The sequence below is a fragment of the Mustelus asterias genome, unplaced genomic scaffold (genome assembly GCF_964213995.1).
Source record: "Mustelus asterias unplaced genomic scaffold, sMusAst1.hap1.1 HAP1_SCAFFOLD_2131, whole genome shotgun sequence".
Taxonomy (NCBI): domain Eukaryota; kingdom Metazoa; phylum Chordata; class Chondrichthyes; order Carcharhiniformes; family Triakidae; genus Mustelus; species Mustelus asterias.
Window position 1 is genome coordinate 9,807 of NW_027592076.1, and position 26,651 is coordinate 36,457.

Here is a 26,651-nt window from a genome sequence, read left to right on the forward strand (position 1 = left end):
TTTCAGACTGAGGTCACCATTCTGCTCCGGTTTCCTCCCACACTCCAAAGATGTGCGGGTTAGGTTGATTGGCCATGCTAAATTGCTCCTTAGTGTCAGGGGGATTAACGGAGGGATTATGGGGATAGGGCCTGGGTGGGATTGTTGTTGGTGCAGGCTTGATGGGCCGAATAGCCTCCTTCTGCATTGTAAGGATTCTATGATTCTATGAGTCATTAGGAGAGCCACAGCAGGACAGATCTTAACAAATGATGGATAATAGTATCAATCCCAGATATAAAACAGAGACTGTTGTGTTCCATTCATCCGGGACAATCCAGATCATCAGAAGTGTTCAGGGACACCCTGCGCCACGCTACTCGAGTCCCAACAAGACACTGGGTCCTTTAAAAAATAGTTGCTGCATCATTTAAGCTTCATTAAGTTGCAACTGATGTAGCTGGTCTGAGGGATGTGTGGAATCTCAGCCACCGGATTGGTGGAATCTATCCGCACTGGGACTGCAGTAATTTCAATAACAGCTTCGAACTCACCACTCAGAGCGGATAAAAACATCAGTGCCTGACTGCAAAACTTCCAGAAGCTCCGCACTGAAACTTCGCTGGAATCACACCAAGGTAAGGAGAATTAAACTGTTCTGCGTGGAGTAAAAGTGCGATGCATTGATCTGCTCTCTGCCGGTTTAAGACAATCATACTTAATGTCTTTAAAATAAGTACTGATGGAAAAATCTTCTTTTGGGACAATAAATATCCTATTACGCAGGAATTGGAATCAAGCCACTCCCAAGTTTCCCCTGGATTGAATTCAATAGCTTTTCAGATTGAGCTGAGAAAAATCAAGCTCGCTGCCGGAATGGGTGAAGGATTCAGGTCCTTTCGAAGGGGACTTGGATCAATATTTGAAAGGGACGAATTTGCAGGTCTCCAGGGAATGGGACTCAATGCTGCTGCTCTTTTTGCTCCGGTTTCTGTCCATGTTCTGGTGAGAGTTATGACGAGGGGTGTGGCAGCACTCTGATAGTGTGTTGGTAACTTTCTCACTGGGAACGTTTGAAAGTTACTGTTCCTACTTACTGGACAAAACGATAAATTAGAAAGCTGAAAATGCTGAAGATCTAAATTAACAATAAAGAGAAAGGCTGGGACTGCAAGGTAGATCATTCTGGAAGACAGGGATAGTTTAATCATCAAATCCATTTACCTCCTTGTCTAAGGGTTTTTAAAATTCTTACTGAAAGTGTATTTCGCTGCCTCGTGCTTTGGGGACTTAGTCCACACTTGTTGCAAAGTTTACATTTAATTCAGTGTGAGAATGAGCAGAGGATTTGATTTGATTTATTATTGTCACATGTATTTGTATACAGTGAAAAGTATTGTTTCTTGCACGCTATACAGACAAAGCATACCGTTCATAGAGAAGGAAAGGAGAGAGTGCAGAATGTAATGTTACAGTCATAGCTAGTGTGTAGAGAAAGATCAACTTAATGCGAGGTAGGTCCATTCAAAAGTCTGACAGCAGCAGGGAAGAAGCTGTTCTTGAGTCGGTTGGTACGTGACCTCAGACTTTTGTATCTTTTTCCCAAAGGAAGAAGGTGGAAGAGAGAATGTCCGGGGTGCGTGGGGTCCTTAATTATGCTGCTGCTTTGCCGAGGCAGCGAGAAGTGTAGACAGAGTCAATGGATAGACGTTGTTAAAAGAGATGAAATAGAGGAGCATAGAATGAGAGTAAAGGTGGAATCGGGGGTATGCTGGGCACAGCTGCAAGTAGTCACCACGCTCCGGTGCCATCTTGGAGGAGAGGTTGATGGAGAACCCAATCCTTCTCCAATTGCTTCACTGTGATGGTGTGTGGGGTAAAAGCACCAAGCACTAACTCTACCCACTCTTGCAATCCGGAAGGCACTGGAAGCAGATCCAATCATAACTTTGAAAAGGGAAATGGAAATATAGTTGAAAAGGGAAGAAAATAAGGTCTAGGGGCAATGGGGAAAGAGTGAAGGAGTGGAAGTAATTGGATAACGATTAAAGGGTCAGCTGATGGACACAATGACCCAATGTTTTTTTGTGATTTTGTTTGAGTGTAATGTACAAATAGCAACATTACAAAAATGTGTTGAGATACTGAATGGTAATCATAGAATCCCTACAGTGCAGAAGGAGGCCATTCAGCCCATCGAGCCTGCACTCACAACAATCCCACTCAGACCCAACCCCATAACCCCAAGCATTTACTCTAGCTGGCTCCCCTGACACTAAGGGTCAATTTAGCATGGCCAATCCAACTAACCCGCACATCTTTGGAGTGTGGGAGGAAACTGGAGTACCCGGACGAAACCCGTGCAGACACGGGGAGAATGTGCAGACTGAGCCCAGACAGTGGCCCAATCTGGGAATCGAACCCGGGTCCCTGGCGCTGTGAGGCAGCAGTGCTAACCACTGTGCCACCTTGCTGTAAATGTGGAGGATATAACATTTCATTCGATTCATTTCTGCTGAACTTCCATGAACAATGAAGTGATTGTAACTGAATTTGAGATAAGCATTGTATTTATTGCTGCCGGCTGGGCTTCCTGCGTGTGAATGGCCACCCACAGACTTCAATTCACAGGCACAATGTACCCTTCCTTCCCAGACACAGAGTTGTGGGTAACGTATAGTTCAGGGGCACTTTCCCCTCAATAAAGTTACTACTCCCCAGGGTGTAGTTTGTTAATGTTTGCACGTGTGCCAGCCTCTCAAACACCCAATGCACCCCCTCTCCACCCCCACCACACGCCGCCCACCCCCACACACGCCCCCCCACCTCCCCCCGCCACTTTGCTCCATACCACCTTTCGGCCCAGTACTACATCAGTGTGAGTGAAAACACCCAACATTACTGCAGGTGCTGCTTCTTCCAATCAGCATAAAAACTACTATCCGTATGAGAGACTTCATCTCGGCTGAACCTCCTGTCCCATTGAGGCAGGGTTACGCTGTTGGATGTTGATCTGATAATGCATTAACTAAGGCCCCATCTGCCCTTTCGGCTGATATAAAGGAAGTCACGGCACTATTTCATAGAAAAGCAGAAGATTTGGAAGGCGACGGCCTAGTGGTATTATCGCTAGACTATTAATCCAGAAACTCAGCTAATGTTCTGTGGACCCGGATTCGAATCCTGCCATGGTAGACGGTGGAATTTGAATTCAATAAAAAATATCTGGAATTAAGAATCTACTGATAACCATGAAGCCATTGCCGATTGTAGGAAAAACCCATCTGGGTTCACTAATGTCCCTTTAGGGAAGGAAATCTGCTGTCCTTACCCGGTCTGGCCTACATGTGACTCCAGAGCCACAGCAATGTGGTTGACTCTCAACTGCCCATGGGCAACAAGGGATCTTGCTGTGTGTAAATTGGCTGCCTTGGCAAACTTCCTACCTTACAACAATGCCATCACTTCAAAAGAGTCTTCATTTACTGTACTTGGAGACTTCCTGAGGCTATAAAACATGCTCGGGAACCGCGAGTCTCCCTTTCTGTGAAAGCGAGGGATGTTATGACCTGCTCTGATTTATTCCCCCCTCCCCCCCATTATATCGGCAAATCAGTCACTGAACCAGACTGCCAGACTGTGGTCCTTTAGAAAAGTTTCATGAACATTCCCGGACAAAGGAGCACAGAGATTTCTAGACTTGCTCTTAATTCAGCGAAGTGTCAGCGTTTTATATCCATCCAGCTGCCAACATCTGGAGGCAGCCATTTTGCTGCCAATCTCTCACCAGTGAATTAGTTGCCACAGTTGCGGGGGACAGGGGAACGGAAGGGGGACGGGGGGGGGGGGGGGGGGGGGGGGGGGGAACGGGGGGATGGAGGGAGACAGGGGGGGGGGTGTGGGGCGGTTTCTGGGTGATATCTGTGAAGTGACTGGTTTGGGTTTCCACACTGCCTTTAAGCTTTGACTTAAAAATGAATAAACTTGCTTCAATTCTCTTCTCATTTGATGTTGATTTGCGATGAACACTAAAGCAAGAGCAAACATAACAGCAACAGCAACAGAACAATGCTCACTGTCAAAACTATTAGCTCACTCTATCAAACATTCCCTGCTACCTAAATTAGACAATCAAGCAATCCCTGGTGTCACAACCATGGTAACGGTGAAAGAACCAACCTTTCCTGCTGGGAACCATTTTGACTACATTGTGCCCCAAAGGTTAGTCCACATTTAAATTCCTACTTTTCAGGGCGATGGAACATTTAGAATCCCTACAGTGCAGAAGGAGGCCATTCGGTCCATCGAGTCGGCACCGACCACAATCCCACCCATGTATTTACCTTGCCGGGAATTGAACCCGGGTCCCTGGTGCTGTGAAGCAGCGGTGCTAATCACTGTGCCACCGTTAGGTTTTGTATTTACTCCTGAGACCTATTATTGTCTACACTGTCAACCTTCCTCAAGATAATAATGGAAATGGAATCCCAGTGAACCCATCCAGAAAAAGGTTCGTCTCACGTCATTGTTGTATTCAGTTGTTTAATTTTAAATGTTTTTTTGTCACTAATACTTACGGTTATTCTACACGTTGACCTCTCTTTGTGTGAAGAAAAATTTCCTGCTAACTTTTTTTTCCTCATAAAACAATTTCAGGTCAGCCTTGTGACTGGCCATTGCGCTGATTCTATTCCATGAATGTCTCCCTTGTGTCTCGATGAACAGAAACTGGGAGACAGGATTGAAGTGTGGTCCGGCTAGCTCTGAGTAGCTTCACTCCACATTCGTTCACAGGGTGTGGCCGTCGCTAGTTAGACCAGTATTCGTTGCCCATCCCTAATTGCCCCTTGAGAAGGTGCTGGGTGAGCTGCCGCCTTGAACCCACTGCAGTCCTTGTGAGGGAGGGAGTTCCAATTTTTGATCCAGTGACAATGAAGTAATGGCTGATATATTTCCAAGTCAGGATGGTGAGTGGCTTGGAGAGGAACCTCCAGATGGTGGTGTTCCCAGGCATCTGCTGCCCTTGTCCTTCTTGGCAGAAGTGGTTGTTGGAAGGTGGTGTCTAAGAAATCCTGCGGTGCATCTTGTAGTTGGTACACACAGCTGCCGCTGTGCATTGGTGGTGGAGGGAGCGAATGTTTAAGGTGGTGAATGGGGTGCCATTAAAGCGGGGCTACTTTGTCCTGGATGGTGTTGAGCTTCTTGTGTGTTGTTGGAACTGCACCCATCCAGACAAGTGGGGAGTATTCCATCACACTCCTCACTTGTGCCTTGTAGATGGACCAGCTTTGGGGAGTCAGGAAGTGAGTTATTCACCGCAGGATTCCTAACCTCTGACCTATGGTTAGCACTGCTGCTTTGGAGCACCAGGGACCCGAGTTCAATTCCCGGCTCGGGTTATTGTCTGTGCAGAGTCTGCACGTTCTCCCCGTGTCTGCGTGGGTTTCCTCCGGGTGCTCCAGTTTTCTCCCACAGTCTGAAAGACGTGCTGGTTAGGTGTATTGGCCATGCTCCATTCTCTCTCAGTGTACCCGAACAGGCGCCGGAGTGTGGCGACTAGGGGATTTTCACTGTAACTTCATTGCGGTGTTAATGTAAATCTACTTGTGGCTGATAAATAAAACTAAAACTTTAGCTGTTTGATCGCAGATTCCTCTAACTTGTATTCTCTTGTTGACCTTGTGCTTACCCTATGAAATACAGGGTGACCTCCTGAGATTATTATCTCTTTACTAAAAGTCTGATGAGGTTTTAACTGGGGAAATGTTGTGGAAATAGTCTGCATACGCAGTGCTACAGACAGACAGAATCTCACTGCATTCAGCCCTTTGTTGCTGAGTGCACTCATTCGATCATTATCATGAGCACCAGGTCTCCAGTGTATCTGCCAGGTGATTTATCTTTATTCTCCCATTCTTTCTGACATGGGGAGGAAAATGGCTCAAATCTACCCGTAGCGGCATACCACAGCAGATATAGTGGGTAAAATATCAACAGCAGCAAGAATTGTTCATGCACTCGCTAGGCAGCACTCCCTGCCTCGCCACCCCTCCCCCTCCACAGCTCTCCCCTTCCTGCCACCCTCGCCCCCTTCTCTACCCCCACCCCAACACAAAGGAAGGGAATAGAATGACAGGGGATACAAGTGAATCCAGGAAAACAGAGCGGGGTGGGAGAATAGAGGAATCTGGAGCAACAGATTATGCTGCATGAGAAGAGGATGCTCAATGGCTGACAAGTGAGTCTGATTGGTCGAGGTTTTGTCATGGAGATTGCACCAGGGAACAGTTAACTGCCAAGCATCTGTTTACATTCGAACCAGACGGTGCGACTCTAATCGTCCAAGGCCGTGGGGAATGAAACAAGGAATGGCTGTTCCCAAAGTGTTTGCTTAGTTAGAAAAAGCGCAATTATTGAACATGCTCCTTCTGTCTGTACGGGACAGGCCATGTGTGCGAATGCATGTAGCTTGCAGCACGCGTGTGTGAGCTGAAAGCCTGACTGATAATCTTATATTGGGTTTCAGTGTTATTCTTAGCACAATCAGGATTGTTTAGCAAGTGCTGCCCCATTGCAGATGGGACACAGTGCACGGGATTTTACAGCCGCGCTCGGGCGAGACCGGAAATTCCCACCCGAGGTCAATGGAGATTTCCATTGTTGGATCCTTGCCCACGTTGATTCCGTGGTGGGCGTGGTGGTAGAGTTCTGGCCTGTGTTTTAAGTTGTGCAAGTGCTGGCTGGTTGGTTGCTGTCTGTACTTTGCCTGTAGCAAAGGGACACACTGTTTGAGATGATCCGCCTGTACTGGAGTGTCTGTATCAATGTCTGTGCTCAAATCCCAGAGCAAGGTTTGAACTCACAACCTTCAGACCCAGAGGTGAGAAGTCTACCGAATGAACTACAGCTGACCAGGTCACCTCTGTTAACCTGATTGAGGGAACATTGAGTCAGGCCACCATGAAAATTCCTTTCCTTCATTGAATAATCCAAAGATGTGTGTGTTAGGTTGATTGGCCGTGCTAAATTTCCCCTTAGTGTCAGGGGGATTAGCAGGGTAAATATGTGGGGTTACGGGACTGGGACCTGGGTGGGATTGTGGTCGGTGCAAACTCGATGGGCCGAATGGTCTCCTTCTCCACTGTAGGGATTCTATGGTTCTGTGCACACTGGGATCACTTGAGAAGGAAGCTGGGGTCCCGGTTTAACATCTCATTCCAAAGACACCATTCCTGACAGTTCAGCACTCCCTCAGTATCATGCTGGGGTTTTGGCCTTATAGACTTTCATTTCAATCCTAAGCCAATGGGTAAGGTATGAAATGAGACATTATGGACGGGATTTTCCAGCCACACTCACCCCAAGACTGGAAAATCCCACCCGAGGTCAACGGACCTTTGCATGGTCCTGTGGCAGGCAGGACAGTAAAATTCAACACTAATACTTTTCTTGATAATAGATTTATTCAGAGTGTAGCTTTATAAATGTTTGCTTACTACCCAGTGTCCCAGCGGTCTCTCCTTATAAATGCTACAGAGACAGGAAGGGGTGTAGGGGACTGGAGGAGGTTATAGAGATAGGGAGGGGGTGTCGGGGCTGGAGGAGGTTACAGAGATAGAGAGGGGTGTAGGGACTGGAGGAGGTTACAGAGATAGGGAGGGGATGTAGGGAGCTGTATGAAGTTACAGAGATAGGGATGGGGTGTGGGGACTGAAGGAGGTTACAAAAATAGGGAGGGGTGTAGGTGCTGGAGGAGGTTACAGAGATTACTGAGGGTTGTAGGGGCTGTATGAGGTTACAGAGATAGGGTGATGGTGTAGAGGGCTGGGGGAGGTTACAGAGATAGGGAGGGTGTAGGGGCTGGAGGAGGTTACAGAGATAGGGAGGGGATGTAGGGGCTGTATGAGGTTACAGAGATAGGGAACGGTGTAGGGGCTGGAGGTTACAGAGATAGGGTGATGGTGTAGAGGGCTGGAGGAGGTTACAGAGATAGGGAGGGGGTGTAGAGGGCTGGAGGAGGTTACAGGGAGAGGGAGTGTTGTAGGGACTGGAGGAGGTTACAAAGATAGGGAGGGGATGTATGAGGTTACAGAGATAGGGTGATGGTGTAGAAATCATTGAAACCCTGCAGTGCAGAAAGAGGCCATTCGGCCCATTGAGTCTGCACCGACCACAATTCCACCCAGGCCCTATCCCCATATCCCTACATATTTTACCCACTAATCCCTCTAACCTACCCATCTCAGGACACTAAGGGCAATTTTTTAGCATGGCCAATCAACCTAACCCGCACATCTTTGGACTGTGGGAGGAAACCGGAGCACCCGGAGGAAACCCACGCAGACACGAGGAGAATGTGCAAACTCCACACAGACAGTGACCCAAGCCGGGAATCGAACCCAGGTCCCTGGAGCGGTGAAGCAGCAGTGCTAACCACTGTGCTACCGTGCTGCCCCGTGTAGAGGGCTGGAGGAGGTTACAGGGAGAGGGTGATGGTGTAGAGGGCTGGAGGAGGTTACAGAGACAGGGTGATGGTGTAGAGGGCTGGAGGAGGTTACAGAGATAGGGAGGGAGTGAGGTCTTGGAGGGATTTGAAAACAGGGCTGTGAGTTAGAAATGGAATTTCACGCTTTCCTCTCTTTTCACCCTCAGGCAGGGTTTTCCCGACAGAATGTCTGACCTGGAGAATGCGATGGTGACAATTATTGAAACCTTTCACAAGTACAGCGGGCGAGAGGGAGACAAGCTGAAGTTAAAGAAGGCGGAACTGAAGGAACTCATCAATAATGAGCTGTCCAACTTCATTGGTGTGAGTACAGCCGCGTTCGTTAATCAGCACAAAGGGAATTGGGTTCCACTGGCTGTGTTTCTGATCTGGATACCGGGGTCAGGGCACAGGTTGTGAAGAATTCTCACAACTAACAGTCTTCATGTGGAGACATTGTGAGCTATGTTGCTCATCCTGCTACACCATCCCCACACACACACACGCACTCACACACACTCACGCACGCACGCACGCACGCACGCACGCACACACACTCACGCACGCACACACACACACACACACTCACGCACGCACGCACGCACGCACGCACGCACACACACTCACGCACGCACACACACACACACACACGCACTCACACACACTCACGCACGCACGCACGCACGCACGCACACACACTCACGCACGCACACACACACACACACACACACACACACACACACACACACACACACACACACACACACACACACAGCAATGCGCTGATTTGGTGTTTAGGTCAACCAGGTGCCATGAAATGCATTGAAAAGTTTAAAATTTATTTATTAGTCACAAGTAGGCTTACTGCAATGAAGTTACTACGAAAATGCCCTAGTCGCCACACTCCGGTCCCTGTTCGGGTACACTGAGGGAGAATTTAATACGGCCAATGCACCGAACCAGCACGTCTTTCGGACTGTGAGAGGAAACTGGAGCATAGAATTATAGAATCATAGAATCCCTACATTGCAGAAGGAGGCCATTCGGCCCATTGAGTCTGTACCGACTGCAATCCCACTCAGGCCCTATTCCCATAACCCCCGATATTTACCCTGCTAATCCTCCTGACACTAGGGTCAATTTTAGCATGGCCAATCAACCTAACCCGCACATCTTTGGCGTGTGGGAGGAAACCGGAGCACCCAGAGGAAACCCACACAGGCACGGGGAGAATGTGCAGACTCCACACAGACAGTGACCCGTGCCGGGAATCGAACCCAGGTCCCTGGCGCTGTGAGACAGCAGTGCTAACCACTGTGCCACCATGCTGCCCATTGAATGAGGAGCTTCTTCGTTATTGGCTGCTGTCCACAGCCTTGTGGTTCCCAGACCCAAGAGAGGCACAGTTGCAATGCTGTTGTGAAGTGACACCCAAGAAGGTTACAGGAGCGGCCCAGGGAATATCTTTCCCTCTGATATAGTTTCTCTCTCTTCCCTCCTGTGTGGGAATGCCTGATCTGCGTTCCTCGCTTTTCGAGAAGCAACAGAGAACAAAATGTGTTCATTCACTTGTAGAAAATGGGCAAGATCATCATTTATTACCTGTCCCTAATTGCACTTGAGAATCTGGTGGTGAGCCGCTTTCTGGAATAAAACTGAGTATCTCGCCAGGCCATTTCCGAGGGCAGTTGAGAGTCAACCACACATTGCTGTGGCTCTGGAGTCACGTGTAGGCCAGACCAGGTATGGACAGCAGATTTCCTTCCCTAAAGGGCGTTAGTGAACCAGATGGGGTTTTTGCATGGTCGCCATTTCTTTTTAATCCCAGATTTAATCAATTAAATCCTAGTTGTTAGGGCTGTACAGTGGCACGGTGGTTAGCGCTGCTGCCTCACAGCGCCAAGGACCTGTTTTCAATTCCCAGCTTGGGTCACTGTCTGTGTGGAGTCTGCACGTTCTCCCCGTGTCTGCGTGGGTTTCCTCCGGGTGCTCCATACAGTCCTCCTGCAGTCCAAAGATGTGCAGGTTAGGTGGATTGGCCAGGTTAAATTGCCACTTAGTGTCAGGGGACTAGCTGGGGTAAACACATAGGATTATGGGCATAGGGCCTGGGTGAGTTGTTGTTGGTGTAGGCACAATGGGCCGAATGGCCTCCTCTGCACTGTAGGGAATCTAAGTCTCCCGCGTCACATCACAGATGTCAGTTCCTGCCTTAGAAATATATCAACCATTCCTTCACTGTCACTGGTTCAAAATCCTTGAACTCCATCCCTAACAGCATCGTTGGTGTACCTACACCATAGAGACCACAGTGATTCAAGAGGCAGCTCACCACCACCTTCTCAAGGGGCAATGAGGGATAGACAATCAGTGCTGGCCTAGCCAGCGACACCCACGTCCCACAAATAAATGAAAACAAAGACACCAGCCTGGCTGGAATGGACTCTGTCTGCAGCCTCAGTGGCGGTCGGCTGAATCAGCACAGGCTGGGATCCTTCCGTATCTTTATAATCTTAGCGACCCATTAATGAAATCCAGAGGGCCATTAGCACAACAGGGGATTTCTGTAAATCCGTTTATAAATAGGTAAGCAACAACAACTTATATTTGTTTCGCAACTTTAACACGATAAAGAGTCCCAAGGTGCTTCACAGCAGAACCATCGGCGTCTGGCACAGAGACACGTGAGGGAATATTAATTCAGGTGATCAAAAGCTTGGTCAAAGAGTATGGTTTTAAGGAGTGTCAAAGGAAGAACGGGAGGTAGAGAGGGGTAAGGATGAAATACCAGAGGTGCAGTCACCAATGGTGGTCCTATCCCCGTAACCCCAAGTATTTACCCTGCTAGCCCCCCCGACACTCAGGGGCAACTTAGCGTGGCCAATCCACCTAATCCGCACATCTCTGTAGGAGGAAACCGGAGCTTCCGGAAGAAACCCACGCAGACACTGGGAGAATGTGCAGACTGCACACAGACAGTGGCCGAGGCCGGAATCGAATCCGGGTCCCTGGTACTGTGAGGCAGCAGTGCTAACCACGGTGCCACCGTGCCGCATGCCTTCGCATAATTATCCCTCAGTTCACAAGATGGCCGAATAATCACGTCACTGAACCATGACTGTAGTGGGGGCGTTCTCTGTTGGTGCCCTGATTCTCTTCAAAACTTAAGAAAACTTAGAAATGAATTCACAAAGACAAGAAATCTCAGTTCAAGACGTAACTAAAAATGTATTTAAACATAAGAGACACACAAGACAAACAAAACATTAACCTTGGGAGGCCTTTGGATGGTCAATTAGCTCTGAGTTAGTGCTAAAGACCCCTCCGAAGATCTGAGGCACTGAGCCAAAGTCCAAAACACTTATACCGTCCTGATGTCTAAGGTATTCCTCCTAATGAGCTCAGACTTCATTTCATTTCATGTTAGCATGTCAGTCCAAAACATGACGGATACATCAGCCAATTGCGATGCACTACTTGACTTAATGATCTTTCATTTGCTAACCCAGAATCCGGATATCCACCCCCTGGCATGGTCTACTTCCTCGTTGCTATGTCTCTCTAAGGCTATCACCTGAATACCTTTTGTTAGAATGTAACCAGTGACAACTTTGTATTGGATATAATGTGACCAATGGAAACAAGACGTAAGGGTCAGCTGACCCAGTAAACCATGGAACCAATTACAGAGTGATGTAATAATCAGCTGACCAGCTGATTCACTATAAAAAGGAATTATGTAGAATTGCGGGGAGCTTGGAGTGGCCCAAGGCGAGGCCCCAAGTTTGGAGTAATGATGTTTCTTTATTAAACCCTGTCTTTGATTTATAAGTTGGAGTAAGTTTTGTTGTATTTTCGTTAGCTGCATTTTGAAGAGTTTCTTCTGAAGAAACACCTTTCTGCCGAATAAATGACTTTCTCTAATGAACTTTTGAACTTTTATAGACTGCAGTGTTTGTGTCTATTCACTGTGGTGAATATTTCATAGTTTAAGCTGAATTCATATTAATATACTATTATCATTCAATATGAATATAGATTCTTAACATCAAAATCATCTTTCATTCCTTTTAATAGGGTTTAGCATTCACATATGAGGAAATTGTTAACATTATCTTGTTAGGTGTAAGTCATTTTAACTCTTTCTTTCCCAACTGTTATTAAACCTAGGAATCTAGAACAATGCAGCACAGGAACAGGCCCTTCAGCCCTCCAAGCCCGTGCCGCTCTCTGGTCTAAACTAGACCATTCTTTTGTATCCCTCCATTCCCACTCCGTTCATATGGCTGTCTAGATAAGTCTTAAACGTTCCCAGTGTGTCCGCCTCCACCACCTTGCCTGGCAGCGCATTCCAGGCCCCCACCACCCTCTGTGTAAAATATGTCCTTCTGATATCTGTGTTAAACCTCCCCCCCTTCACCTTGAACCTATGACCCCTCGTGAACGTCACCACCGACCTCGGGAAAAGCTTCCCACCGTTCACCCTATCTATGCCTTTCATAATTTTATACACCTCTATTAAGTCTCCCCTCATCCTCCGTCTTTCCAGGGAGAACAACCCCAGTTTACCCAATCTCTCCTCATAACTAAGCCCCTCCATACCAGGCAACATCCTGGTAAACCTCCTCTGCACTCTCTCTAAAGCCTCCACGTCCTTCTGGTAGTGTGGCGACCAGAACTGGACGCAGTATTCCAAATGCGGCTGAACCAACATTCTATACATCTGCAACATCAGACCCCAACTTTTATACTCTATGCCCCGTCCTATAAAGGCAAGCATGCCATATGCCTTCTTCACCACCTTCTCCACCCGTGACATCACCTTCAAGGATCTGTGGACTTGCACACCCAGGTCCCTCTGCATATCTACACCCTTTATGGTTCTGCCATTTATCGTACAACTCCTCCCTACATTATTTCTACCAAAATGCATCACTTCGCATTTATCAGGATTGAACTCCATCTGCCATTTCTTTGCCCAAATTTCCAGCCTATCTATATCCTTCTGTAGCCTCTGACAATGCTCTGTAACCAATGCTTACACTGAATTGTACTGTACAAAATATCTTGATGTTCTTTCTCGTTGTCCATGGAAGTTTTTTTCGATCCGGACAACTCTCTGGGTAGGAGCTCCTAGCCCTTCCTGTTGAAGATAATCACCCCCACAACCGCAGTGGGACAGGACAGCAAATGAGCCACACAAAATGTCATAGACCTCGGCGGGACTGGAAGATCTCACCGACTCATCGTGAGCCACCTCCGCTGCTGGGAATCCCGCCACCGGGGTGGGGCTGGAAGTATCTTCAGATAGAGTGAGCCAGACAGGCGAAGCCATCACTTTCAAACAGTGACTGGGGCCAAGCAGTTTGGAGTAAATATCTATTCAGGAAGTTGCCAGTTACATATATTCAAACCAAATCCACAGGATGTTTGTATTCAAAATGTTGAGTTTACTTTGAGGATGTAACCAGTAGAGTTGACCAGCGAGAACCAGTGGATGAGGTTTATTTAGAGTTTCAGAAGACTTTCAACAAGATCTCATGGGACAGATTATTACATAAAGTTAAAGCTTATGGGATTGCAGGTAATGCCTTGAGATGGACAGAAAGCTGGTTAGCAGATAGGAAGCAAAGAGTTGGCATAAATGAGTCTTTTTATGATTGGCAGTCAGTGACTAGTGGGGTTCCGCAGGGATCTGTGCCAGGACCCCAACTGTTCACATTATATGTTAATTATTTGGAAGAGGGAACTGAATGTATTATCTCCAAATTTGTAGATGATACAAAGTTGGGTGGGAGGGTGAGCTGTGAGGAGGATGCAGAGATGCTTCAGTGTGATTTGGACAGGCTGAGTGTGTGGGCATCTGCATGGCGGATGCAGTATAATGTGGATAAATGTGAGGTTATCCACTTTGGTAGCAATAATAGGAAGACAGATTGTTACTTGAATGGATGTAAAATTGTGGAAGATGGATACTCAGCAAGACCTTGGTGTCCTCATGCATCAGTTGCTGAAAGTAAGCACGCAGGTACAGCAGGCAGTAAAGAAGGCAAATGGTATGTTGGCCTTCATAGCGAGAGGATTTGAGTATAGGGATAGGGATGTTTTGCTGCAGTGCTATAGGGTGTTGGTGAGGCCACACCTGGAGTATTGTGTGCAGTTTTGGTGTCCTTATCTGAGGAAGGATGTCCTTGCTATAGAGGGAGGGCAGCGAAGGTTTACCAGGCTGATTCCTGGGATGGCAGGTCTGTCATACGAGGAGAGACTAAGTCGGTTAGGATTATATTCACTGGAGTTTGGAAGAGTGAGAGGGGATCTCATAGAAACTTATAAAATTCTAGCAGGGTTAGACAGGGTAGATTCAGAAAGAATGTTCCCGATGGTGGGGGAGTCCAGAACTAGGGGTTATAGTTTGAGGATAAGGGGTAAACCTTTTAGAACTGAGGTGAGGAGAAATGTCTTCACCCAGAGTGTGGGGAATGTGTGGAATTCACTCCCACAGAAAGTAGTGAGGCCAAAATGTGTGATTGCAAGAAGAAATTAGATATAGCTCTTGGGGTGTAAAAGGATCAAGGGATATAGGAACGGAAGGGCGGGATCAGGATATTGAATTTGACTCGAAGGGCCGAATGGCCTACTCCTGCTTCTAGTTTCGATGTTTCTAATTTTCGATCAGGTAACTAACTCACGCAAAATGACAAACATTGAAACATTTAAAGTAAAGGAATATATTTTGTGTGAATTTTGTTACAAACTTCGTGAAAAGAATTGGAGAAGAAAATGTCATGTCGGAGTGAAATCTGTATCAGCTGTTCAAGGACAGTGATTACATATTGAGCTGTTTGACTTTAGGATGTAGTTTTTATAAAGAAAGAGGTTATTGAAGGTAAACGTATGCAGAATGATCGGTGTTCGACACGTGTGCCTTGCATTTTGAACTTTGTCCTTTCTTTTTTTTAAAAACAACCTTTAGGACATCAAGGACCAAGAGACGCTCGATAAGTTAATGGAAAGCCTGGATACTGACGGCGACGCAGAGTGCGATTTCCAGGAGTTTGTTGCCTTCATTGCCATGGCAACTGCGGCCTGTCATGAATTCTTTGTCCAGGAAGATGAATAAGAGGATGGTATAGCAGCGCAACGTAAGCCTTTGCACCTTCTAGCTGTTCCACTGTTAGTGGTTGTGAGAAGCCAGTCTGAATGCTGATTCATCTATAGAGTTACAATTAAGAATCATTAATGGGTGTTGTCCACCGAAAATAACAAGCCCCAGCCTCAGGAAAACTCAGGTTTGCTTTCATAGAATATGGAATCCTACAGTTCAGTAGGAGGCCATGCGGCCCATCGAACCTGCACCGATCACAATCCCATCCAAACCCTATCCCCATAACCCCATGCATTTACCCCAACTAGTCCCCCTGACACTAAGGGGCATTTAGCATGGCCAATCCACCTAACCTGCACATCTTTGGACTGTGGGAGGAAACGGGAGCACCCGGAGAAAACCCACGCAGACACAGGGAGAACGTGCAAACTCCGCACAGACAGTGACCCAAGCCGGGACTCGAACCCGGGTCCCTGGCGCTGTGAGGCAGCAGTGCCAACCACTGTGTCACCGTGCCCCCGGGAATGGAACCCGGGTCCCTGGCGCTGTGAGGCAGCAGTGCTAACCCACTGTGCCACCGTGCCCCCGGGAATGGAACCCGGGTCCCTGGCGCTGTGAGGCAGCAGTGCTAACCACTGTGCCACCGTGCTGCCCATTCAGCACATGGTGAAAAGCGATACATTTATTAAGGGAGACACTGCTGGAGTTAGAGATGGTTTTTGAAGATGGATTTAAGGATCGCAGCTAGGGTAACACTCAGGCCTCTGTCTGTCACTCCCAACACATGCTGCGTGTGACATGCGAATATCAGATACAGGAGTAGGAGTAGACCACACTGCCCAAACTCAATACGGCTGATCCTGGGTTACAACCCCACTTTCCCACCCACACCATATCTCTTAATTCCCAGAAATCTGTCACTCCCAGCTTTAAATATATTCAGCCACGGAGATCCCACAGCCCTCTGGGGTGGAGAATTCCAAAGGTTCACTACCCTCTGAGTGAAGAGATTTCTCCTCTTTTCCATTCTAAATGATCGGCCCCAAATCCGAGACTGTGGGTGGAATTGTCCTGTCTCACCCGCCACGGGAATGGTAGCGGGCAGGGGCGGACCACACAAACGTTGATTCAATTTATTATTGTCACATGTATAAACATACAGTGAACAGTATTGTTTCTTGCACGCTATACAGACAAAACATACCATTCATAGAGAAAGAAAGGAGAGAGTGCAGAATGTAGTGTTACAGTCATAGCTCGGGTGTAGAGAAAGATCAACTTAATGCAAGGTCGGTCCATTCAAAAGTCTGACAGCAGCAGGGAGGAAGCTGTTCTTGAGTCGGTTGGTATGTGACCTCAGACTTCTGTATCTTTTTCCGATGGAAGAAGGTGGAGGAGAGAATGTCCGGGGTGCGTGGGGTCCTTGATTATGCTGGCTGCTTTTCCGAGGCAGCGGGAAGTGTAGACAGAGTCAATGGATGGGAGGCTGGTTTGCGTGATGGACTGGGCTACATTCACGACCGTTTGTAGTTCCTTGCGGTTTTGACCTCATTGACCTGTCCATTGACTTCAGGCGGGAATATCCACCTTGGGGCGAGCGCATCCGGAAAGTCCCGCCCACTGTGTTCAAGATTCCCCCGGCCACTGGAAGCAATCTCTCAGTGTCTACCCTGTCAAACCCCTTCAGAATTGTGTAAGTTTCAATGGGATCGCCTGTCAAACTTCTCAACTCCAAGAGAATAGAAACCCAGTTTCCTCAGCCTCTTATCATAGGACAAACCCCCTCATCCCAGGGACCAATCCAGTGAAGCTTCGCTGTACCGCCTCCACCAAAACTGCACACAGTATTCCAAATGTGGTCTCACCCAAACCCTGTACAATTCCAGCAAAACCTCCTTATTCCCCAATTCCCTTTGCAATAAAGGCCAACAGGCCATTTACTTTCCTAATTGCTTGGCTGAACACGTTCGCTAACTTTCTGTGTTGCTTGTATGAGTGCACCCAAGTCCCTCTGAACATTAACATTTAGAAGTTTCAAGCCTTTTAAAAACTATTATTCTGCTTTTCTATTATGGCCAAAGTTGATAACCTCACATTTTCCCGTACTGTGCTCCATCTGCCATCTGTTGTCCACTCACTTAACCTGTATAATCTCTTTACTGCCTCTCTGTGCCCATCCAGCAGTTTGGATGCATTACTATTGGTCGCTTGGAGCTGAGGCCCCTGCACTGACCTCAGCAGCACTCCACTGGCCACAGCCTAGCAACTCGAAAGTGCCCCATTTAACCCCACTCGCTACCTCCAGGAATTCACAGGAGTGGCATAGAGGAAACTCCATTCTGCATCTAACCCTTGCTGGAAATGAGGTTAGAATCATAGAATCATGGAATCGACGGCATGGAGATAGGCCCTTCAACCCAAACTGGTCCATACCGACCAAAAAACCCATCTAAGCTAACCCCATTTGCCTGCATTTGGCTCATATCCCCCTAAACCTTTCCTATCCATGTGTCTGTCTAAATGCCTTTTAAATGTTGTCAATGTCCCCGCCTCAACCACTTCCTCCGGCAGCTCATTCCACACACGTACCATCCTCTGTGTAAAAAAGTTGCTCCTCAGGTTCCCATTAATTCTTTCCCTCTTAACTTAAACCTACGCCCCCTAGTTCTTGATTCCCCAACCCTGGGAAAAAGACTGAGTGCATTCACCCTATCCATGCCTCTCATGATCTTATACACCTCTATAAGACCACCCCTCAGTTTTCTACGCTCCAAAGAAAAAGGTCCTAGTATGTCCAATCTCCCCCTATAACTCAGTCCCTTGAGTCCTGGCAACATCCTTGTAAATCTCTTCTGCACTCTCTCCAGTTTAATAACATCTTTCCTATAGCAAGGCGACCAAAACTGAACACAATACTCCAGGTGCGGCCTCACCAACATCCTGTACAACTGCAACATAACTCCCCAACTTCGCCTCTGCTGGACGCTTGCCTTTGCTCAAACACGGAGGGTGTCTTGCCGAGGTCCACTTTCTAGAAGCACTGACTGCTGAATGCAAATCTTCCCCGCAACAGCCAATCAACATTACTGCTCTGCTGCTCGTGAGCATAGAGAGTTTTATTTTGTACCCAACAGTGTGCCAGATGTGTGATATGATTTGATTTATTATTGTCACATGTATTGGGATACAGTGAAAAGTATTGTTTCTTGCGCACTATATAGACAAAGCATACCGTTCATAGAGAAGGAAAGGAGAGAGTGCAGAATGTAGTGTTACAGTCATAGTTAGGGTGTAGAGAAAGATCAACTTAATGCAAGGTAGGTCTATTCAAAAGTCTGACAGCAGCAGGGAAGAAGCTGTTCTTGAGTCGGTTGGTATGTGACCTCAGACTTTTGTATCTTTTTCCTGATGGAAGAAGGTGGAAGAGAGAATGTCCGGGGTTCTTGGGGTCCTTGATTACGCTGGTTGCTTTGCCGAGGCAGCGGGAAGTGTAGACAGAGTCAATGGATGGGAGGCTGGTTTGCGTGATGGATTGGGCTACATTCACAACGCTTTGTAGTTCCTTGCAGTCTTGGGCAGAGCAGGAGCCATACCAAGCTGTGATACAACCAGAAAGAATGCTTTCTATGGTGCATCTGTAAAATTTGGTGAGAGTCGTAGCTGACATGCCAAATTTCCTGAGTCTCCTGAGAAAGTAGATCACGACATTGGGTCCGGAAAGCTGTAACGTGATGAATGCTCTGACTGTAAACTCTGCCTTCAGTCCATTGCCAATTACCTGATTTCATTTCCTCTTTTCATCCATTTTTATTACTTCATTGTCTTGTTTTTATTTTTCCACTTCTGAAATCTCGCTTTCCATTTTACCTTCCAAATTTCTACCACCCCCCACCTCGCCTCCTCCCACCCACCACATCCACCCCCTTGCCAACTGCCTCATTCCTCAGGTTGTCCTCTGACAATCTCTATCTTTGTGCTGCCATTCACACATTCTGATCACTTAATGGATGCTTTTCGCACCTTTCTCAGCCTTTATCATCACCATTTATGTTCCCTTTGTCCCCCATCCCATCCTCATAAGAACATAAGAACTAGGAGCAGGAGTAGGCCATCTGGCCCCTCGAGTCTGCTCCGCCATTCAATAAGATCATGGCTGATCTTTTTGTGGACTCAGCTCCACTTACCCGCCCGCTCACCATAACCCTTAATTCCTTTACTGTTCAAAAATGTATCTATCCTTGCCTTAAAAACATTCGATGAGGTAGCCTCAACTGCTTCACTGGGCAGGGAATTCCACAGATTCACAACCCTTTGTGTGAAGAAGTTCCTCCTCAACTCAGTCCTAAATCTGCTTCCCCTTATTTTGAGGCTATGCCCCCTAGTTCTAGTTTCACCTGCCAGTGGAAACAACTCCCCTGCTTCTATCTTATCTATTCCCTTCATAATCTTATATGTTTCTATAAAATCTCCCCTCATTCTTCTGAATTCCCATGAGTATAGCCCCAGTCTACTCAGTCTCTCCTCATAAGCCAACCCTCTCAACTCCGGAATCAACCTAGTGAATCTCCTCTGCACCCCCTCCAGTGCCAGTATATCCTTTCTCAAGTAAGGAGACCAAAACTGTACACAGTATTCCAGGTGTGGCCTCATCAGCACCTTATACAGCTGCAACATAATCTTGCTGGTTTTAAACTCTTTCCCTCTAGCAATGAAGGACAAAATTCCATTTGCCTTCTTAATTACCTGCTGCACCTGCAAACCAACTCCTTGAGATTCCTGCACAAGGACACCCAGGTCCCTCTGCAGCATGCTACAATTTTTTACCATTTAAATAATAGTCCATTTTGATGTTATTCCTAACAAAATGGATGACCTCACATTTACCAACATTGTACTCCATCTGCCAGACCCTCACCCACTCACTTAGACTATCTATATCCCTTTACAGACTTTTAGCGTCCTCTGCACACTTTGCTCTTCCACCCATCTTAGTGTCATCTGCAAATTTTGACACACTACACTTGGTCCCCAACTCCAAATCATCTATGTAAATCGCAAACAATTGTGGCCCCAACACTGATCCCTGAGGCACACCACTAGTCACTGATCACCAACCAGAAAAACACCCATTTACCCCCACTCTTTGCTTTCTGTTAGTTAACCAATCCTCTATCCATGCTAATACATTACCTGTAACACCGTGCACCTTTATCTTATGTAGCAGTCTTTGGTGCGGCACCTTGTTAAATGCCTTCTGGAAATTCAGATGCACCACATCCACAGGTCCCCCATTGTCCACTGTGCATGTAATGTTCTCAAAGAATTCCACCAAATTAGTCAAACATGACCTGCCCTTCATGAACCCATGCTGCGTCTTACCAATGGGATAGTATAAATCATAGTATAAATCTTGTCCAATTTTCTTTCTCTGACGAAGGGTCATCCAGATTCAAAATGTTGGCTGTATTCTCTCTCCACGGGGATAAGGCAGTGATGTGTGGGACTGGGTGGAATGCTCTTTCAGAGCCAGTGCAGACTTGATGGGCTGAATGGCCTCCTTCTGCATTGTAAAAATTCTGTGATTCTTTGAGAAGGTGGTGATGAGCTGTATTCTTGAACCGCTGAAGTTCATGTGGTGCAAGTACACCCACAGTACTGTTAGGGAGGGAGTTCCAGGATTTGGACCCAGCAACAGTGGCAGTGTATTTCCTCGTCAGGATGGGTGAGTGGCTTGGAGGGGAACTTCCAGGTGCTGGTGTTCCCACAAATCCACTGCCCTGTCCTTCTAGGTGGAAGTGGTCGTGGGTTTGGAAGGTGCTGTCGAAGGAACTTTGGTGAGTTCCTGCAGTGATCTTGTAGATGGTACACATGGCTGCCAATGTTTGTTAGTGGTGGAGGGAGTGAATGTTTGTGGAAGGGGTAGTAATCAAGCGAGGCTGCTTTGTCCTGGATGGTGTCGCGCTTCTCAAGTGTTGTTGGAGCTGCACCCATCCAGGCAAGTGGGGAGTATTCCATCACACTCCTGACTTGTGCCTTGTAGATGGTGGACAGGCTTTGGGGAGTCAGAGATGAGTTGTTTGCTGCAGGATTCCTAGCCTCTGACCTGCTCTTGTAGACGTAGTATAAATCTGACGAAGGAGCATTGCTCCGAAAGCTTATGGTATTTGCTACCAAATAAACCTGTTGGACTTTAACCTGGTGTTGTGAGACTTCTTACTGTGCTTACCCCAGTCCAACGCCGGCATCTCCACATCATGCTCTTGTAGCGACAGTATTTGTTTGGCTGGGTCCAGTTGAGTTTCTGGTCAATGGTAACTCCAAGGACATTGATAGTGGGGGATTCAGTGATGATTGAATGGGCAACGGTTAGATCCTTTCTTGTTGAAGATGGTCATTGCCAGGCACTTGTGCGGCACAAGCGTCACTTGCCACTTGTCAGTCCAAGCCTAACTGAAGAGACTGCTTTAAGACACATTGATCTGTAAGCGACGCGCCCCCAACAAAATCAATCAGGTGCCAGAAGGCAGGAAAGTTCATTAACACAAGCAGGGGGTATAGCCATGCCATGTCCTTCTCTGCACTGTGTCACTTAGCCCTGCACACAATTTATTCAAGAGCTGGGTGTGCCAGACAGCCGGCAGAGGAAGTGAGCTCGTCCAGCGTGCAATCTGCAGCAATTAAACTCAATTAGCTGTCGATTTGTTGGATCAAATTCTTCAGTCCAAAATCATCAGAGCATTTACAGGCAACACAAACTCCCTTCTGAACTGTACACATCCATCAGGTCATCCCCACTGTCAAAGAGTTCAGACTCGATGTGTGCTCATGCTGAGAACACTATTCTCCAGCCCGTCTAGATAGTTCCACTGACTTTGGTTTTGCTGCGGCGTTCTTGCAGTGCGCTCTTAAAACCCATCTACTATCCTTAATGGGCAGGAACCAGAGCTGAACAGTAATGGCAAATAAAATATTTTACTGATAGTGGGTAAAAGGAAAATAATTTACAATTTGTTGATTATTGTCACAATCGAATTGAACCCGGGTGCCTGGCACTGTGAGGCAGCAGTGCTAACCACTGTATCTTCTGTTCCTTCACTATCATAAATAAACGACCCCTTATTTTTAAACAGTGACCCCTAGTTCTAGATTCTCCCACAAAGGGAAACACCCTCTCCATATCCATCCTGTCAATACCCCTCAGGATCTCATATGTTCCAATCAAGAACTCTGAATAGCAGGCAAGTTGGTTTATAGATGAGGATTATGCATTGATTGACTGATTATTTCAATGCATTGGAATAGTTTCTAATACATATTTAATTAGAGTTAGATCTTTGTGACTGGGTAATTTCCATTCTTTTGTAATTATTGTTATTTTAACAAATGAACAATGTACCCAAATCTCATCTCGATATGGATAATAATGAGGTGAATTGTGGAGTGAATTGATCTGGCTTCATGGGAAGGAGGAGACGGGGGGTGGGGGGGGGGGGGGGGGGAGAGACAAGCCTTGTTTTTGAAAGGTTAAACTAAATCGATACTGTTAGTCCCAGCGGTTTATCGAGTGGGACTGGGTAAAGTGACAAACCACAAGACCGGAGTGTTAAATGAACAAGAATCTTGCAAGACTCCTCCTAACAGGACAATGACTGTGTGAAATGAAATCAATTAGCACTGAATCCTTTCAAACTTTGCATAACAGGATTGTTAAAGCTGCAACAAGAGTTAAAAGGATAGAGGTGGTGGAATATAATGGCTGAACACCTGAGGTTACGTAAATGTCACGCTAAGGTCACAGGTCAAAGGTATATCATGTATGATGGACATTCGGAGACAGGTTTCACCCTGAGGGTAAGGCTGAGGGATCTTTCACAGAATATAGAAACCGAGGAGGATGGTTTGCCTCAGCTGTTTGCCTCGGTTGATGGCACCCTTACCTCTGGCTGGGGGTTTAAACCTCCTGGGGTGGCAGGGTGGCACAGTGATTAGCACTGCTGCCTCACAATGCTAGGGACCCAGGTTCGATTCCAGCCTTGGGTCACTGTCTGTGTGGAGTTTGCACGTTCTCCCCGTGTCTGCGTGGATTTCCTCCGGGTGCTCCGGTTTCCTCCCACAGTCCAAAGATGTGCGGGTTAGGTGGATTGGCCATGCTAAATTGCCCCTTAGTGTCCAAAGATGTGCGGGTTAGGTGGATTGGCCATGCTAAATTGCCCCTTAGTGTCCAAAGATGTGCAGGTTAGGTGGATTGGCCATGCTAAATTGCCCCTTAGTGTCCAAAGATGTGCAGGTTAGGTGGATTGGCCATGCTAAATTGCCCCTTAGTGTCCAAAGATGTGCAGGTTAGGTGGATTGGCCATGCTAAATTGCCCCTTAGTGTCCAAAGATGTGCAGGTTAGGTGGATTGGCCATGCTAAATTGCCCCTGAGATTCCTGCTATCGTTGAATGAAGATTGGGGGCCTTGGGCCTTCTGAAGCTTTGGTAGTTGTGTCCGTGTATCAGGAAAACTCCCTCGTTCCAATCAAAATTCAGCAAAATTCTTCTCTTCCCGGAAACCATTCTTTAAAAAGAACAGTCCCTGAGGAGTTCTTGTTGTGTTTGAATTTATTCACCTGCTGTTCCTTCACAGGACACTGGGAAACGCAAACCCCAAGGCAGAGAACTGTCTGCACTGCAGAAGTGATGGGCAGTTCCAGGCAAGCACGTCGCTAGCAAACTAACCCTGGCCTCGGTGTAGATGTGAGGAAGCCCTTTATCCAGCTTCACGTGTGGCTTTCAGCTGCAGATACTGACGGACAACACTAACTCTGAAAGTAATGTCTCTCAACCCATGCTGATGGAGAACGCATAATGCCTAGAGCTGTTTAATCAAATAAAGGATTAACAAAAATTAGCCGAGGCTGGATCAGTAAATGGTTAAAGGTGTCTGTAATGGATCCATAAATAAAAGCAGTCACTTTGGACATTTGCAGCTCTCTTGTCTGGTTATTTGGATTCCAGCTCTCTCTCAAGACGCTGCCTCCAGCTGGGTTTGGGTCCTCTGAGCAGTGTTCTTGTGTGAGCTCCAGTGCTGGGTGTCAGATACACAGCTAGCCCTCAGCACCCAGTCTGATATTGTTCATCCACAGATACACACTCACACACTCACACTGACACACACTGACACACACACTCTCACACTCACCTAATCACACTGACACACACGCACACACTCACTGACACACTCACATTCACACACACACACACACACGCACTGAGAAACACACACTCACACATACTCACACACACAGTCACACACACACACACTCACACTGACAAATACACTCACACACACGCTGACAAACACATACACACACTGACAAAACACACACGCACACACGCTGACAAACACATACACACACTGACAAAACACACACACGCTGACAAACACACACACACACACACACGCACTGAGAAACACACACTCACACATACTCACACACACAGTCACACACACACACACTCACACTGACAAATACACTCACACACACGCTGACAAACACATACACACACTGACAAAACACACACGCACACACGCTGACAAATACATACACACACTGACAAAACACACACACGCTGACAAACACACACACACACACACACGCTGACAAACACACACACACCGACATACACTCACATACACACAGACGCATACACTCACACTGACACTCACACACACACATACACACTCACACTCTGACACACACTCACACTCACACTCTGACACATACACTCACACTGATACTCACACACACTCACTTACGCACACACACTGGCACACACAGACACACAAGCTCAAACACTCATGCTGACACACACTTACACACTGACATATATACACACACTGACACACACACCAACACAGATACTCTTACATATACTCTCACTCACTCACAAGCTCACACACACACTCATGCACATGCTAACACTCTCTCTCACACACACACACTCTCACACACACACTCTCTCACACACTTTCACACACACACATGCACTCAGTCTCACTCACACACACAAACACACACAAACACTCACACACAAACACTCACACACAAACATTCACACATACACACACACACACATTCAAACTCACACACACAATCTCACACGCACGCATGCACACACACACACGCACACACTCTCGCGCACACACACACATACACAAACACACATATACTCTCTCATACACACACACAGCCACACTCACACACACACACACACACTCGCTCACTCACGGACACACACACACTCACAGACACGCTCACACACGCCCACACTCACACTGACACATGCACACACACACACTCACTCACGATCACACACTCACGTATACACTGACACTCACTCACACACACACACCCACCCACACTGACAAACACACACTCACACACATACTGACACACACACACACATATACTCACACTGACACACACGCACTGATTCACACTCACAATGACACTCACACACACACACTCACACACACTGACCTGCGCACACTCACACACTGACAAATACACACTCCCACTGATATACACACTCACACAAACACAGATACTCTTACAGAAACTCACACATACACGCACACTCAAACACACACACTCACATACGCACACTCACAACACTGGCACACACACATGCATGCAAACTCACTCACACTCACACACACACACAAAGAGTCACACACAATCACACATACGCCACACTCTCTCACACGCTCACTCTCGCGTACACACACACACTCACACACACACTCAGACACACACTCACTCTCACACACACATACACACTCTCACACACACACACTCTCACACACGCAAAACACACACACACTCAGACAGACACACACTCACAGACACACAAACACACACACACTCAGACACACACTCACTCTCACACGCACACTCTCACACACACAAAACACACACACACTCAGACAGACACACTCACAGACACACAAACACACACAAACACACACACTCACATACACTCACACACACTCACAGACACACACTCACACACATTCAGTTACTCACACTCACATACAC

At 47.1% G+C, this 26,651-nt stretch overlaps 1 protein-coding gene across 2 annotated transcripts; it reads left to right on the forward strand.

Moving 5' to 3' along the window:
* The first annotated feature begins 300 nt into the window (after nucleotides 1-300).
* s100b (S100 calcium binding protein, beta (neural)) lies at nucleotides 301-24,537 on the forward strand. Of its 2 annotated transcripts, none has more exons than XM_078207201.1 (4): nucleotides 301-617; nucleotides 8,632-8,788; nucleotides 15,438-15,606; nucleotides 24,197-24,537. In XM_078207201.1, the coding sequence occupies exons 2-3, from the start codon at nucleotides 8,651-8,653 to the stop codon at nucleotides 15,582-15,584; spliced, it is 285 nt and encodes a 94-aa protein (XP_078063327.1). In that variant the 5' UTR covers nucleotides 301-617; nucleotides 8,632-8,650; the 3' UTR covers nucleotides 15,585-15,606; nucleotides 24,197-24,537. The 2 variants fall into 2 exon arrangements, with proteins under 2 accessions (XP_078063327.1, XP_078063329.1); XM_078207203.1 differs by having other exon boundaries at nucleotides 548-617; nucleotides 15,438-15,591; nucleotides 24,197-24,514.
* The last annotated feature ends 2,114 nt before the right edge of the window (nucleotides 24,538-26,651 follow it).

What these genes read in the sequence shown, in the direction of transcription:
- s100b (XM_078207201.1), top strand. Translation starts at nt 8,651, where the DNA reads ATGTCTGACCTGGAGAATGCGATGGTGACAATTATTGAAACCTTTCAC. An exon ending in AGCTGTCCAACTTCATTGGT is followed by an intron (nt 8,789 to 15,437) that starts GTGAGTACAGCC and finishes AACAACCTTTAG; the next exon opens with GACATCAAGGACCAAGAGAC.